At 43.2% G+C, this 16,346-nt stretch overlaps 1 protein-coding gene across 1 annotated transcript; it reads right to left on the bottom strand.

The window, feature by feature from the left end:
• Positions 1-682: 682 nt before the first annotated feature.
• Positions 683-13,011, bottom strand: LOC114046920 (solute carrier family 2, facilitated glucose transporter member 8-like). The gene is made up of 10 exons (XM_027867551.1): positions 12,907-13,011; positions 12,628-12,790; positions 11,673-11,879; positions 7,469-7,568; positions 6,282-6,487; positions 4,152-4,295; positions 3,836-3,944; positions 3,273-3,446; positions 2,910-3,055; positions 683-1,402 (listed from the first exon to the last, which is right to left on the bottom strand). The coding sequence occupies exons 1-10, from the start codon at positions 12,978-12,980 to the stop codon at positions 1,265-1,267; spliced, it is 1,461 nt and encodes a 486-aa protein (XP_027723352.1). The 5' UTR covers positions 12,981-13,011; the 3' UTR covers positions 683-1,264.
• Between the last annotated feature and the right edge of the window lie 3,335 nt (positions 13,012-16,346).

Genomic DNA, 16,346 nt, shown 5'->3' with positions numbered 1-16,346 from the left:
GGACAGGTAGCAAGATCAGAACTTTAAAATCAACTTTTTTCATATGTTGCTCCAATAGGATTTTAAGTCTTTCTCTGCAATTTCCTACCGCCATCTCTCTACTTTCTTGTCATCATCTCCTTCTCTCCACCAGAATTGGAAACACCCTGGACTCTGATTGAAGAACTTTCCCCTTATCTTGCTAGGGTCAAAGCCTCTACTTCCATCTTCATACCATGTCATTGCATGGGTCCTCTCCTCTCTCTCCATCTCCTGCTCCCCTTTATGTGTTTTGTTTTCCCATTAAGGAGCAAGGTAAGCTCCTTGCTTGTATTTTTACTTCCACGGCTTAGCACAGTACCTAGCACATAGTAAGTACTCTATCTATCATATGCCATGTGAATGAGATTTTGATTTAATATTAAAAAACTTTATTTCCTTTAGGAATTCTTTTTTGGTAGCAGTCTTCAAATATTAGGCTGTCACAGGAAGAGAAATTAGGCTGATTTTGCTTTGCCCCAGAGAGCAGAATTACAGTCAATGGACCAGTTTTAGAGATTCCATTAATAACAATCAGCATTATCCAAAAGGCTTCCTCAGGACATAGTAGGGCTACCAGGAGTTTTGGAAAGGCATCTTACCCATAGCTCCCTCATTTTTACCACATGTCATGAAGTCAGAATATGAAATACAGTGCTGCCACTTGATTTTCAGCATAAATCTTTATTTGAGGAAAACAGACATACTTCTTGATTAGATTATTGCCAAAGATAAAAATCATCTGAACAGGAATCACTTCCTAAAATTATTTGCTAGCCTGAAGAGAGGGAGATGGTTATAATAATTGAGTCTCATCCCTTTCCTTCTTCAAAGGAAAATGCATGGATGAAAGAGACCAATGCTAAGATTTCAAGGTTCCTGTAGTTTCCTCCCCCCCATGCTAATTTAACCTGGAATTAAATGGGAATGCACTTCAACAGGAACTTCAGACCCCACCCCATATAACTGGGCTAAAACCTGCTCAAGAATGAGGGTACTTGGAGCACTGTAGAGATGGTTTGTGGGGAGAAAAAAATCTACCCAGACTAGATTTAGCAGCAATTAAAACTCGTTTTCATACATATTCTGCATTGGCTCTCTCAGCTCCAGATAAGGCCTGAGAGTTCTGGAGAGAGATTATGCATAGTGAGAGATGCAGAAGAACCTCATTCTCAAATCACTATTCTTTCATTATGATCAGGTTGTCTTCCCTTGCTTGGCAAGGATAGTCTCAATCAGAAGGTCATCACCTTCCTTGAAAATGAGCTTCAATTTGCTCCAAAGTCTTTCCCTTTGTTTCAGGAACAAAGAGCAATGTGAAAATGACACCGAGGACACAGAAGGCAGAGAAAAGCCAAAATGTTCCATATGGAGTCAGAACACCCTGCAAACAAAACGAAAAACTGTAGTTTAAAAACAAAACACAAACACTAGGTCCAACAAATTAAACTCTTGGGTAGAAGGAAGTGGGGAAGTTTAGTACCTTTCTCTCCCTAACATTAGAAATCTATTAACATAGCACCATCCTTAGTAAGAAACCCTCTTCCCTGCAGGTTATGACTGTCCCTCTGAGCAGAGCTGGCTGCACATACTAGCCTCATGATGCCTTTTGATTCAAAGTGAGTCTGAAGTACATAATAGAAGACAGAAGGGGGTCATAGAGATGCGGTTGCCCTTTAGTGGCTAGGAAAGCAGTTTTGTATAGGGGAAATGACCAGCAGACACATAGACCCCTAGGAAGCAGCCTGGAGGTTGATGACTTTTTTACCTTCTAGAATTTTGATAGTCAAGTGAAAGAAAGAGTAGGAGGTAGGAGGGATGAGACTTTTTTTTTTTTTTTTAAGGGAAGATCTGAACAGTAGGTAGAGGAAGAAGCCAGGAGAAGGAGAAATCGAAGATACATGAGGATGAGGGAATGAATCGGGAGAAGATAGGAAAGAATGGCATTGAGGCCATAGGTGGAAGAAGGTCACTGAACCTTGTGAAAGAAGGAAATGACTAAGTCAGAGATTTAGGGGTATGGAGGAATAATGTTGAAGGAGATCCTTTTGGATAGCCTTGTTCTTAATAAAGAAGTGAAGTCATCTATTGAGAGTGGGCTAGTGTCAAAGAATGCTACAAACAGAAGAAAAACAAAACAAAATCTGAACACTCAATCCAAAAACCTAAATGGAAATGCTGGGGAAGGTTGTGAGGAGTGTGACAGGGAATTAATCAGATGGTTACATTTCAGTGGTAAGGGCCCAGTTACCCATTTCTAATTGATAGTGGACCCAATCATGATACAAAATTTTTAAAAAGACAATAGCAGCTCACATTTACCCAACACTTTAAGACTTACAAATTGTTTTCCTCACTATAAATGATTGTTGATACTACCAGACCTTAGGAGAATGCACTTAGGAGTATTTCAGTTACATTAATAGGTGATTAGATTTTTGTAGGTGGTCCTGGGAGTCTAACCATTATTTATAATATTTTATATTAAGACCACCTACAAAAACCTGATCACCTGTTAATGTAACTGAAAATGCCTCCCAAATTCCAAATACCAAACTTAGACAAGTGACCAGAGTGCATTGCTACTGATCTATATCTTACAAATGAGGAGTGGTACAATAGATTAGAATGCCAAGGTACAAACAAGAATTCTCCTCTTGCTTCCTCCCATCTACCTGACCACATTCTTGTTCCCTGAAACTACCTTTCTACCGTCTCATGTGATTATGGCTGGGTTCTGTGTCATATACACGTGACATTATGTTTGCTGCACTTTGAAACCACAATAAACTACTATAAAATCTGGATACTTTAAAGTGTGTTTTTCTTTTGTCTTTTTCCATCACGAGAAGAGGTAAAAGCCCACCCCTGGGTCACAGGGAGGTTCTTACCATGAGGCTGCTGAATTCTTTTGTCACCAGAAAGGCCATGATCCAGCTGGTGAGAACACAAACGCCACTGGCCAGCCCCTTGACCATGAGGGGGAATATTTCAGACATTAGCAACCAGGGGATGGGACCCCAGCCTAGGGAAAAACCTGAAATAGCAAAGAAATGGATTACCGAAACCATAGCATAAAGTTGGCCATGGGCAGATAAAATTTTCCAACGTAGTGGGTCATGAAGAACATTTAGATGGTATAGAAGGATCAGAGTCTGCATGGGGAAAAGATGGGTGAAATTCAGGACGGGAATCGGAGCCTGACAAGGCCGCCCTGTTAGACGCTCACAAAGAACCATCTGACACCCTCTTACCCATGAGGAAGAATCCCATGCTCAATACTGCTAGCCATGGCAGTCCAGAGTTGGCTCCTGCAGACTCTGAGTTCAAGGATGTGAGGAGGTCAGGATGTGAGGAGTTGTTAGGACTCGGAAGAGAAATTTTAAAGTAGATACCAAACAGCATGCAGCTCAGGGCCATGATAGCACCTGGGGGGGGGGGGGGAAGAGGACAATCAATAGCAAGAAGTCTGGGTCTAGGTCGGAGGCTCTTTGAAAAAACAAAAACAAAATAAAGCCGTGACAGAGCAAGACTCAGCAGGGCCAATTTTCACGCTTTTTCTTGTCTCCCCACCCCGTGTGTGTGTGTGTGTGTGTAACTATAATTGTTATTTCAAGAAGAGTAAAGTCTGAAGCTTATCTTGCCACAGGGAGATAAGATTCAGAAAAGCAGCTGTCATGTCTGTCTCCTTGTGACTGAGCTCTCCATATCACTCACTAATAGGGGTTGGTATAGGAAAGGGGATCATGAGAATGTAACTCCTGGTCCACAGGGTAGGTGTCTCCTCATCACCAACCCGGGATTGTGTTCATCTCACCTGATAGCAACAGGAGTATCTTCCGGCCAGCTCTGTCCATGACAAGGGCAGCTATGGCAGTGAAGACCACCTGGAGGACCCCCACAATGACTGAGGCAAGGCTACTGTCCTGAACAGGAGACAGAGGATCCAGGGCATTAACATCTCCAAGAAAGAGCAAATTTGGAGAGAGATTTTCATAACAAAGAATGTAACATTTCTATAGAGTATTCAGGGACCTGTCACAAGTACCACTTCCACTAACCAACAAGAATATTTTAGAGAAGCTCATCAGAACATCAGGTTACTTTGAAAGGGACATGGGGTCAACTTCTACCTTAAAGTTGGCTTGCTCAAAAATTGTCTCCGCATAAAACATCATTGCATTGATCCCTGAGAATTGCTGGAAAGCCATCAGTGACACACCGATGAGAAATGGCTTGTAAACCGATGGATTCTTCAATCTTGCCAGATGAAATCCCTGTTTCAGAAATAGGCATTTTTAGTTAATTTTACATTACAAATAGAAATTTTGGACTCAGAAGGAATCTTGAAGAGCAGAGGTGTCAAACATGCAGCCCACAACACTCCTGAGTGTGCTCGAACCAGATCAAAAGAGAATTGGGAAATACTTAATAAAGTAAATAAAAATACACTAAGATGTAGCGAATATTACATTTTAAAACTGTTAATATGCAGCCTGCAATGACCCTTTTGTATGGATTTACGCCCCCTGTTTCTATCTAAGTTTGAGATCACTGTTGGAAGACCATCTATTTCAGTGCCCTCATAGGAAAAAGATGAAGAAACTGAGGATAAAAAGAATGAAAAGAGCCAGTCATATTAGCAAGCTGGTAGAGCCACAATTCAGGCTGACTCTAAAGACCTCCAATACAAGGAGGGAAAGTTGTTTTTCCACTGAATTATGTGGTCTGTCACTTTTTTCCCTGGGGTTGGGGGGGTGGTCACAAAAGGAGAAGGCCCCTGATATTGAAATGTGGCCAAAGACAAGCAGTGGGCCAGCAGTGACCCTGGGGCTGCAGTGCTAGCTGCAGTCAGTCTGGATTCTTGTGGCTGCTTCCTCATATGCCCTGCTCACACCCCATCTGGAAGACTGTGTTCTGTTTCAGGTAAGACACTGATGAAGGAAGTGGGGGAGTTTAGCCTGGACAAGAGAAGACTTTCTAGGGCCATGATAACTATCATCAGGTATTAGAAGGGCTGCCGTGTGGAAGAGGGATGAGATCTATTCACCCTTGATGGCAGCAGGAGGAAGTTATAAGAATGAAAATTTCAGCTCGATAGGATAGGAATCAGAGCTGTCCAAAAGTTGAACTGGCTGCCTTACGAGGTAATTAGTATGGATTCCCCATTCACCGAAGGGCTTCAAGGCAAGGCCGAGTGACCAACCACTTGCTGGGGAATTTTTCTTCAGGCATGGATGGGCTGGAACAACCTGAGGCCCCTCCCAACTCAAATCCATTGCAATGGTAATCCCCATCCTCCCTCCTTCGAAGGAGCTAATGGAAAAGTGTTTGTGAAAGTGTTTTGGAGAAAAGCAGTAATTTTTATATACACAACAAGCATGATTAGTAAAGTGTGAGTCTGCACAAAATCTTTATGAAAACTCTGGTTTTCTCGCCACGTGTCTGGCAAACATGGCCTCTGATAGACAAAGGTTTCTTGTTTTTAGCAGCCTCCATGATCTGACTTCCCTCGAAGTTCACGTCCCAGACTTTTTGGTTAGCAATGTTTAAACTGAATAGATAAATGTTAAATGAAGCATTCACTCTTTCCCTCAGCATTATAGTTACAGACAGAACTTAATCAAACACTCTTTGGTCCCCAAAGCTCTGCTACTGTGCTAGTTTTGGTCAGAAAAGCACAGGGTGGGTAGGCCCCCATTCATTATCACTGCAGACCATCTGTTAGGATTCCTGGGACATCCACAGGAAGTAATGGGCAGGGAGAAGATCTATCATGAACAAAGGAAAAGATGGCTGCACCAGTGGGATTATTTACACATCCCCACACATGCTGGTGGCATACACGTTGTGTCATTTTAGGGTGGTGATACAGGTTCAAATCCTGGTGTTACTCCTTACTAGCTGTATGACTGTAGGTGAGTCTTTGGATCTCTATGGATCTCAGTTTCTTCATGTGTAGAAAAGGGGTGGACTGGATAATCTCCAAGGTCTCTCCCAGTCCTGACCTTTTTAGTGAAAGTCTGCACTGTGTGACAGCACAGAGAGAGGGCTTTCAGACAGAAGCTGAGTGTGAGTCCTAGCTCCAAAACACTCACCTGCTCTCTCAAATGGGGATAAGGACACTTGCATTATTTACCTTAGAGAGTTAAGTTGTGTGGAAAAATGTTTCGTAAACTTTGCAGTGCTATGGAAAGGGAAGCTATTATGATGAAACTTTTTACTTCTAGCCAGAAACAAAGTATAAGTTTCCCCCTCCTTACCTGATCCACTTCACTGCATTCCTTCTCTTCTGCTTCCTGCTCCTCATCTATCCCCCACAGAAATCTCACTGCAGCCCGTGCTTCCTGCTTCTTGTGCTTAATCAGCAGGAACCTTGGGGTTTCAGGCATGAAACACATGAGCAGCAGCATGAAGAAAGGTGGGACGCAGCCCAGCACGGCGAGCCAGCACCAGTTCAGACCTAGCCCTGTGGAGGGGAGGACGTGGGAGAACAGGATAAGAGAAGGCATAAGGAGCACTTCTGAGAACAAGTTCCCCTCAAGAACTTCATACAATCCATGAGTGCTGCAGTGAATAGAGCAACGGTCTTGGAGTCAGGAGGGCCTGAGTTCTAATCCGGCCTCAAACACTTACTAGCTGTGTGACCTTGGGCAAGTCACTTAACCCCGATTGCCTCCCCCAAAAAATTCATACAATCCCGACTGGATTTTTCTGGTTTATTCCATTAGTCCACACACTAAAGAGAAATGGGACATTTAGTAGCCCCATGACAAGCCCCACTGCAATCACCTACTAACATTCAGTCCACAAAACCCAACCATCACTTGGCATAGGACAGACAAGGTGGTATAGCAGAAAAACACAGGATTTGGGAACAATGAGCTGGGGTCTGAATCCGAGTTTCTTCATTTGTAAAATGGGGATTATAAGATCTGCCTTTCCAAACTCACCAGGCTGTTCTGAGGATCAATGTGGTATTGCTGACAGAGTGCTGGCGTGGGAGACAGGAACCCTGCATGTGAATCCCAGCTCTGACATTCATGGGCAAGCTATACAGTAACTACACTCTTAGTAGATGAGTGACTGGAGGCATTGTGGTATATATAAAGGAAAGAGTCCAGAACCTGGTCATTGGAGGCCCCAAGTTTAAATTTGGGCTCTAACTTTTACTGCCTCTAGGACCCTGAGCAAGTCCTTTTAGTTCTAAGGGTCTCTATTTCCTCCTCTATAAAAGGAAAGAATTGGACCAAATGATTCTAAGGTCTTCCCAGCTCTTCCTGTGGTCTTAAGATGTCACTCGACTTCTTGGTGGAACGAAGCACGGTGTAAACCTTAGAGTTCTAGATAGAAGAAAGTGATTGCTAAATGATATGGTGACAACGTTTTGAAAAGTACAACACCACACAAATTCAAGGCTTTGTCACGGCTAACATCCAGATAACTGTACCTGCAACATATGCTCCGAGGATCCCACTGACGACCATTAGCTGCACACAAGAGCCAAGCAGTCCTCGGATTTCTGGGTAAGATATTTCAGCTATATACACCTGTGTATCGCAGAAAACATTAGAAGTGAATAACTACTAATACAAAGTAGGTATAACTTTGAATTTCATTTGCATATGTAGGTTCCTTTAAGTTTTTATTCATGTTTATTCAACTTGACAAGCATCAGCCAATGTATCTTCTTATAAAAAGAATAAAAAGATTAGATAGGAAATCATGGAATTCTACTATGTATTATGTACAGATTATTTCTTTGAAAAACTAAATAGTAAATTTAACATGGTAATAGCAGCACTTATCTGTATTTCTTTCTAAAATTCCTATTTTTTCTATTTTTAAAATGATTCACTGAACCTTTTTCTTTTGTTTTTTCATCTCTATTATTACCCTTTCCACCTACCCTCAAACATTAGTCCTCTTGTATAACAAATTAGGACAGTCAAACAAAACACATTCAGACATTGGTTAAATCTGAAAATGTATATCTTATTCTGCACCTACAGTCTATCACACAGCTATTTATTTTTTAATTATGATTATTTATTTTGGGACAGAGTTTCCCTATCTCTCTCTGGCTGGGAATGCAGCAGCCACTCACAGGCCCAGTCCCAACTGGCATGGAAGCTTTAACCTGCTCTATTCTCTTACCTGAGCTGGTTCACTCATCTCCAGGCTGGTGGCCCTGAGCTCCTGGGAATCAACTATATTGACACAGACACCTGATTGACTATTTAGTGCTACTGCAGCTCAGAACTCCCAAAGTCAAGATATACGACAACCTCAGCCTCTCTAGCAGCAAGTATATGCCACCATGCCCAGCAATCATATCAGCTGTAATTAAAAAAAGATATTTTGTTTTTTAAATTCAGTTTTACTTTATTCTCTCACTCTTGCCTCAATAAAACAATGACAACAACAACCGAAAAAAAAACCCAAGCAAAATGAAACCCTGTTACAAACATGTACAGTCAAGAAAAACAAGTATCTGTATCGGTCATGTCCAAAACAAATATGCCTCATTCTGCATTGAGTCCTCGGGTCTCTATCTGGATACAGGTAGCATGCTTTTACCACGAGTTCTCTGGAACTGAATCCCATAGGTTTCTAAAAGTTAAGTCTCTAGTACTGGAATAACAACTTCTAACAAAAATATTATTGTTGCTAGCCTGTTTTTAAAACAAATTTACAGACTGAAACACATAAACTTATTTCATCACCATCCTCCCTCTCTCTCCTCCTAAGAAATAAAGACTATTACAGCAATCTCAAATTATCAAGCAACAATCAAGGGCAGGGACCATGAGAAAATGAAGAAAGCAAACCAATAACCACTCCTTCCCTCCAGGCCCCCCAAGCCTGTGACTCTTCTGGAGTGGAACCTGAGAATCAAACATCAGGATCCTCTATTGTTTTTAAATCCCTGTGGGGACAAGTAGGAGTATCCTGGAGTCAGCTCAAACCTGATGAAAGCTGATTGTTAAATTTTCTGTCTGAGCATTTTCACTTCATAAATCAGCAAACACTACAAATCAGAGCTTGACTTATTGTTTTGTTGATTGTCTAGACTTAATGTGATGGAGAAATATAATAATTCTGATTAAATTTAAAAGTGTCGTGCATTGATTTTTTTTTCTGGAGAGCCTGCTGTTTAAGTATTTACCAGCACACCCAGCTTTGTGCTTTAAACAAATTTTGGCCGGGTTCTAAAATTTTAAAAAAGCAACAATCCAACTTTTAAATAATAGTTGCATTTCCCTACATGCACCAATTCAATAATTCAGCTCACATTTGTATAGAATTTTGAACAAAGCAGGTAAATAAAATAATCAAGTTACCAGTTTTTTGCTGTAGCTATGAAACTCATCCGAAAAAAGATAATATCCTACTGCTTTAAAATCATACTCTGCAGCCCCTGTATATGAAGCCCCCACCTCAACTGCGGAAAACACATTAAAAATTATACCAGAATCACAAAAGGTCTAATTGGAATGGATGACTTCGGGGCCACCAAGTCATTTGCATGTTACTTCCCCCACTGGAAAGCGAGCTCCCTGAAGGCAGAGATTTGTTCAGCCTTTCTTTATATCCCCAGCACTTAGCATAGTGTCTGGCATATAGAGGTGCTTAATAAATAAGTGCTTGTTGATTGACTGGCCTCGTTCAACTCAAAATGACCAAGAATCTAAGAATTTCCCTCTACTAATAAGTGGTCATCCAGTATTTTCTTGAAGATTGGGCAGAACCCACTAATAATAATGATAATAATAATAATAACAATAATAACAGCTTAGCATGTATATAGTGCTTTATGGTTTACAAAGTGCTTTACATATATGTGTTAACTCATCGGATTCTTGTAAATTAGGTGCTATTAACTCATTGGATTCTTATAACAACCCTGTAAATTAGGTGCTATTATCATTCTCATTTTACAAATGAAGAAACTAAGACAGACAAAGTGATTTGCTCAGGGTCACACAGCTAGTAAATGTGTTGGGTGAATTAAAACCCAGATCTTCCTGATCGCAAAGCCAGTACTGTACCCACTATACCACCTAGCTGCCTACCTCCCAATTTCACTCAAAGGCGAAGTTTATTTCATTTTCGGATAACTAATTGTTAGGAAGATTTTCCTAACAATGAGATGAAAACCTCCTTTCTAAAACTCATATCCATTACTGCTACTTTTGTCCTCTAGGATCAAAGAGAACGAATCTAATAATTTCTCTTCCATATGACAACCCTTCAAATTTTTGAAGACTGTTACTAAACAAGAAGGTTACTCTAAAAAAAAAAAATCAAGTTGAATGCAAATTGTGATTTCATTTGTGTAAACCCTGAATTTTTCAAGACGATTTACCTAGGAGACAAGGAAAAATAAATAATAGTAATACCTAACAGTATATCATGCTTTGAAATTTGCAAAGCGCTTTAGGTTGTCTCATTTTATTTTCACAACAACTCCGGGTAGTGGGTACTATTATTATCTCTATCATTTCACAGATGAGGATATTGAGGAAGATTTCAAACTCCAGTTTTTTTCTAATTTCAAGTCCAGAGTTATGTATTAAATCTGGCTTCAGAAACAAGCTGGTTATCATTTAACTTCTCTGTACTCCCAGGCAACTATGTAGAATGGTCGGTAATCTGATCAATACAGGTTGAAGGAATTCTCTATTCCTAAAGATAATGAAATCACAATCCTAGGCCAAAACAAAGCAAAAAATCCCACACTACAAGGCTTAAGGAGATATGAGTGGGTAAGAAAGTCTAAAAACGAATATGTTGAGTATTCATTTTCATTATAATCAAATTTGGGGGAAGAAGTAGCCAGTGTAGCACCAAGATTTGGAGTCAGAAGACTCAAATGGTGGTTCTGTCACTAGTTGCCAGGTGGATTTGCCTCTCAGCCCTAATTTTCCTCATTTGTACAATAAAGGGATTAGACTAGATAAGGGGGTTAGCAAACTACAGCCAGCTCCAGCCAGCCTCCAGTTTGTGTGTTCAGCCAAGGGGTTAAGAACAATAAAAATTTTTTTAAATTCATTTAAACAATTATTCTTAGCTTGAAGGCCTGCACAAAAACAAGTAGGAATAAAAACAAACAGCAGGGGCCAGACCATAGTTTGCTAACCCCTCAACTACATGATCTCAAAATTCCCTTTTCCAACTCTAAAATGATGACCTGTATGTTTTATCCTCAGAAACTTTTACAAGTTCAGTTCAGCATAAGACTCTTTGAACTAAGGACAGGTGATTCTGATTTAAGACCAGAAAATCTTGCAGACAGGGTGATACTGATCTTTCATGTGATAAATGTGAACAGATAGTTTTAAAGTAATTTGAAATGACAATGCTATTCTTTCCAAGTCTGAGTCACCTGACTGTGAGAACCAGACTATAATCCTTTCATTTGCCAGACTATTCAAGGGAACAAGTGTTTTAAAATCTCTATTCCTGTGAGGTATCTAAGTGTTTTCCAGAAGGCAATTTCTTATTACTATCTATTTAACTAGTATGGCTTTTGAAACAAATTGTTCCAGGAAGCTGAAATTCTCCCTAACTTCACCTCCAAGGGAAAAAGGTTTTGTTTTCTTACTTTTCTTATGAACTATTTCAGATGATCAGATTAACGTGTGACTCACTGGGACAACAAGGGAAGTGACTCCACTTGCCAGGCCAGTCAAGAGGCGACCTCCATACAGCATCCATATGTTCTGGGCCCCAATCACCAGGGTGAAGCCACCAACAAAAGGCACTGTGCAGAGCATCAGGGTCAGTTTCCTTCCAGCCTTGTCCACCAGCCAGCCACCTAGCACACCTCCTAGGGCAGCCCCGAGAGTCACAAGGGACTACCCAGAAGAGGACAAAAGTAGTAGACAAGTTTAAACCACTTAAATCATTATTCCGCACTCAAAGGGTGAAGAATAGGAAGAACAGGGTCTGGGTGGGGAGATCAAAGGAATCAACACAAGGGTCTTCTTACAAAGTCTGTAAGTGGTTAGGAGAATTCCTAACACTGGATAAGTAAAAATTAATTTTATATTCAATTATGGAATGCACAGTAAGTCTTAAATGCAGGTTTATCTTTATAATTTCATTTGAATTCTGATAATTTCAGCCTCTGTTACCAGAGCTGATTCACATGTTAAAAAAATGGAAAAGTTGATTCTATTAACAATCAACCTTGGACAGAGCACTGTTTCAGGAGCTGAGGAACATAAAAAGTTCAGATAAGATATGCACTTATGGACTATGATTTTCGCAACAGGAGGGTATGTATTTGGGCAATGGGGCCTCTGTTTGAGGTTGGGGGGTTGGTGGGAGAGGGAAGACTGGGGGGTTGCCACACTAGAGAGATGCTTAGGGTGAGAGAAGGAGTTGCACGGCCAGGGTAAGGTGCGGCGGTGGGATGCTGAGGGAGGGGTGTGGAGAAGGGAGAGCTCCTGGGAAGGCAAGATAAGAAATTGGGGTGGGGGTCCTGACAGAGCTGGGGAGAAGCTGAGGAGGGGGCCAGGGCAAAGGGAAGCATAAGACTGGGGGGGGTTAGAATGGGGAGGTGGGAGCTGGTCGGGGCAGGTCTGGGGGTAGGGGTCTCACCCCGAACCAGGAAGCCTCGTCATCGCTCAGCTGGAGGAACTCGGGTCCGGTCCTCCGCAGGCTCGGGATGGCCGGGGAGCTGTAGCCCAGGACGAAGCCAAAGCTCAGCGGGCCCAAGGTGGCAGCGAAGGCTGCCAGGAAGAGGCCGCGTGGCCGGCGGGCGCTGCGGGGACAGCTGCGGGTGAGAGGGAGCGGACTCGCTGCGGTCGCAGCTGCCCCGCTCGGCCCCGGGCGCCCCCCACCCCGCCCGCTTCCCGGAGCGCCCCCACCCCAGCTTACCTCGGGCCCGGCTCCTCTGCCCCAGACCTCGGGCCCGCTTTGCCCAGCAGCGGCTGCGTCGCGTCGGATTCCATGGCGCCTAGGCCGCCGCTACCTCCGCAGCCGCAACTCCAGGGAGCCGAGGCCGCAGTGGCGGGGCCGGCCTCTACCCCGGCAGACCCAGGCCCGGAGCCCCGCGTCCCGGCATGGGGGCGGAGCCTCTGGAGCAGGGTGGAGAGGGGGCGGAACGTGCGTGCCTGCGGGCCTGAGAGGGCGGGGGGCGGAGTCGGATCCCTCCTGTTTAGGCTTGGGGGAGGGGCGGGGAACCGGCATAGTCACATGGTGGGCGGTGCTAGCGCCCACCCGATCGGTTCTGATAGGACAGGGGGCGTGGCCTTCGCAGGGCGGGTGCGGGGACCTTGGGCTCCTTCCTCTGGGGCAGGCCCTGCGATGATTGAGTGGGAGGCGCAGACAGAGTCAGACTCAAACACTGAAGGCCAGTCAAATCCCGTACTTTATTTCTGGGTATGGGGTGGGAGAGGGGTGAGGAGAGACACAAGAACCAACCAGGCCGTGGCCAATGGAGCTGAGCGGTCATACACGGAGTCACAGCACATACGGACTTGCACAAAAAACAATAGCGATACAAAGTGGATTTAAGACACTTGGTGGTTCGTCCCTTGATAGACAGCACAGAGGGATACTGAGCCACAGCCTCACAGCACAGGCTTGGTAAGTAAGGATTAGGCAGCACAAGACTCCGGGAAGAGGAGCCTGGGAAATAAAACGAACAGGGAGAGAGCCCTACACGACACGAACGAACAAAATATTTTATTTTTAACACCTCTCCCACCACCACAACTGCCCTCCTTCAAAGGGGTCCCCTTCTTCCAGGGGGATGCGATTGGAGATCCAGGACAGAGCTGCCTCAGAGCAGTTGCCTTCCTTCCACTGACCTGCCTGGACGCACGAGCTATTAGGAGGTTAGAGTCAGAAAGGATCTAGAGATCTAGTCCAATCCCTTCATCTCACTGGTAAGAAACTGAGGTCCGTCGAAAGGAAGTGAGTTTCCTAAGATCACACAGCTAGTAAGGACTGCAAATCTATTGCTCCTTCCACTACCACAGCTTCGATAAAGGAAACCGTCTTAAAAGGAGGGAGGTGGGTGGTGCCCTCGAGTGTCTCTGCTGCTAGGGGGCGTGGCCGATAGATATCTTGAGTTCGGGAGTTCTGAGCTAAGGTGGTCTAAGCTAAACGAGTGTCGGAAAAAAGTCCCTCATCAATATGGTGAGCTCCCTGCAGGAGGCAAGTGCTCTCAGGCAAATTAAGTAAAGGAAATGGACTAGCCTTGAGTAGCCACTGCCCCCCCAGCCTGGGTGAGACAAGGAAATCCAGTTAAAAAATTAAACAGAAGTATGTGGGTGCTTCTTTTAAGAGAGTTCGGTTTATCAAAGAAGAACATCTTTAAAGGATGCTCAAGGACAGTGACAGATCACAGAATGTCATACACTAGCAACTCACAGTAATTCTGCAGGATCAGTAAGGGTGAACACACAAAAAGAAATACTTGTACTGTAAATATCTACAAGAAATTAATATTTACTTTCACTTCAAGCCCCTTTCTTTTCAAAGAAAGCCTAATTCCTTCAGGAATCCAGTGGACAGTGAAACTGGTTGTCTATGGCCTGCTTTTCTCAGTAGTTCTGTAGGAAGGAAGGAACCACCTACACTCATTCTGGTGACAGAGGAATGTCTGTTTAAAGAAGGTCTATTTTGCTCTAGGAGGTAACGTATTTGGGCACAAACTAATCTTACAGATGTCTTTACACCCACTCAGCAAGAGCTGAGGCCAAACCTTAATCTTAGGAGCTTAAAGAGACTTTAGGAAGAGTTGTAGAATTTATAGACTCAATGAATTTAAGGTAGGAATGGGCTAGAGAGCATCTAAGGCAGCACGGTGTAGGAACCAGGAAGGTCTGAGTTCAAATCTTGCATCATTTACTAGCTGTGTGATGCTGGGAAAGCCATAACTTCTTTGAGCCTGTTTCCTCCTCTGTAAAATGGGTATTTGTAGCACATATCTCACAGAATTGTTGTGAGGATCAAAGAAGATAATGCATGTAAAATATTATAAAAGACTGATTATTATCTAGCCCAACCTCTTTGTTTTACAGATGGAGAAACTGAGTCTCAGAAAGGGGAAGTGATTTGCCCAAGATCACATAGTAAGTTCAGTCAAGAGCCAGGATGAGAACCCAGTTGGGTGGCAGCATGGTATGGTGGAAAGAGCACTGCCTCTGGAGTCAGAGGGCCTGGGTTCAGCTCTTGCCTCTAGCATTTACTACCTGTGTGACTTTGTTCGAGTCACTCAACCTCCCGGGCTTCGGTTTTCTCATCTGTAAAATGAGGACTAGATGGCCTCTAGATCTATGGTCCTACAATTTCCCAACTCCTACGCTGGTGCATTTGATACTACACTGTGATACCTTTTAGGACAGAGGTGTCACACCCACATGTCCTATGTGACCCACAACACTCTCCAGTTTGGGGAGAACCAGATTAAAATGAAATTGGAAAATATTTAACATATGTAATCAGGTTTTTGAGCATGCCCAGTTTGCTCAGCAAGGAACCTTCTTGGATTGTCTGATTGTCTGCCTCCTCCTTAAAAAGGTGTAAGACTGAACCATTTGTTTTCTATCTGGTTGGGCAAAACATAAATACAAATACAATAAAGCATAGATAATATCACATATTAAAACTATGTCAATATGTAGCCCACAGAGATCCTTACGTATGGATTGGGGGCCCCCTTTTCTATTTGAGTTTCATACCCCTAGCCTAGAACCTCCCAGGCCCCCGTAACACTGGGAGTCTGTCTGGAGAACACCTACAACTGCAGTGCCCCCAGTCTGCTGCTGTAATCAGAGCTGTTTTCTTTTGCATTTGCGGTTTATACCTATGAGATGGATGTTGAGTCTTTTGGAAACTTAAGAGGTCCATGACATGGACTGAAAGGGGTCTGGACCAAATTGTCATAAATCAGTACCAAGCTGCTGAGTTCAAACAACCTTCTGGGGAATTCAGGTAGTCCCTCACAGCTGCAACAGCAGCAACATCTGTGGCAATGTGGTAAATGGCCTAGCAGTAAAGGCAAACTGTGATCCTGAAAATTCAAGCCCTAGAGGTTTTAGCCTAGGCCAGGAGGATGTTCAGTTTGTTCTGGTAGAGCGATGGTCTCCTGTCAGATGACTCTCATACAGCCTATTACACTTTACTACAGATCCCCCAAATAAAATAATGCAGAAATACCAATCATGGCCTCCAAGAAGCATATATGAGTGTGGAACAAAGGCACCTCTTTCATTTTTCTCTCCCCACCACCCTCCCACCCCATCCCAATACACCTACAGAATTCTCCAACATTAAATGAAAACAACCGTATTATTTCACAGAACCTC

Source organism: Vombatus ursinus, unplaced genomic scaffold (assembly GCF_900497805.2).
Source record: "Vombatus ursinus unplaced genomic scaffold, bare-nosed wombat genome assembly UNPS02014786.1, whole genome shotgun sequence".
Classification (NCBI taxonomy): domain Eukaryota; kingdom Metazoa; phylum Chordata; class Mammalia; order Diprotodontia; family Vombatidae; genus Vombatus; species Vombatus ursinus.
The sequence above is the reverse complement of the archived record's forward strand: the minus strand, read 5'-3'. Positions and strand labels throughout refer to the sequence as shown.

Excerpts from the sequence above, each read along its gene's own strand:
- LOC114046920 (XM_027867551.1), bottom strand. The coding sequence starts at position 12,980 with ATGGAATCCGACGCGACGCAGCCGCTGCTGGGCAAAGCGGGCCCGAGG. Across the intron at positions 11,880-12,627 it reads ACGAGGCTTCCTGGTTCGGG|TCCCTTGTGACTCTCGGGGC; the intron begins GTGAGACCCCTA and ends TCTTCTGGGTAG. Across the intron at positions 1,403-2,909 it reads AAGAATTCAGCAGCCTCATG|GGTGTTCTGACTCCATATGG; the intron begins GTAAGAACCTCC and ends TTTTGTTTGCAG.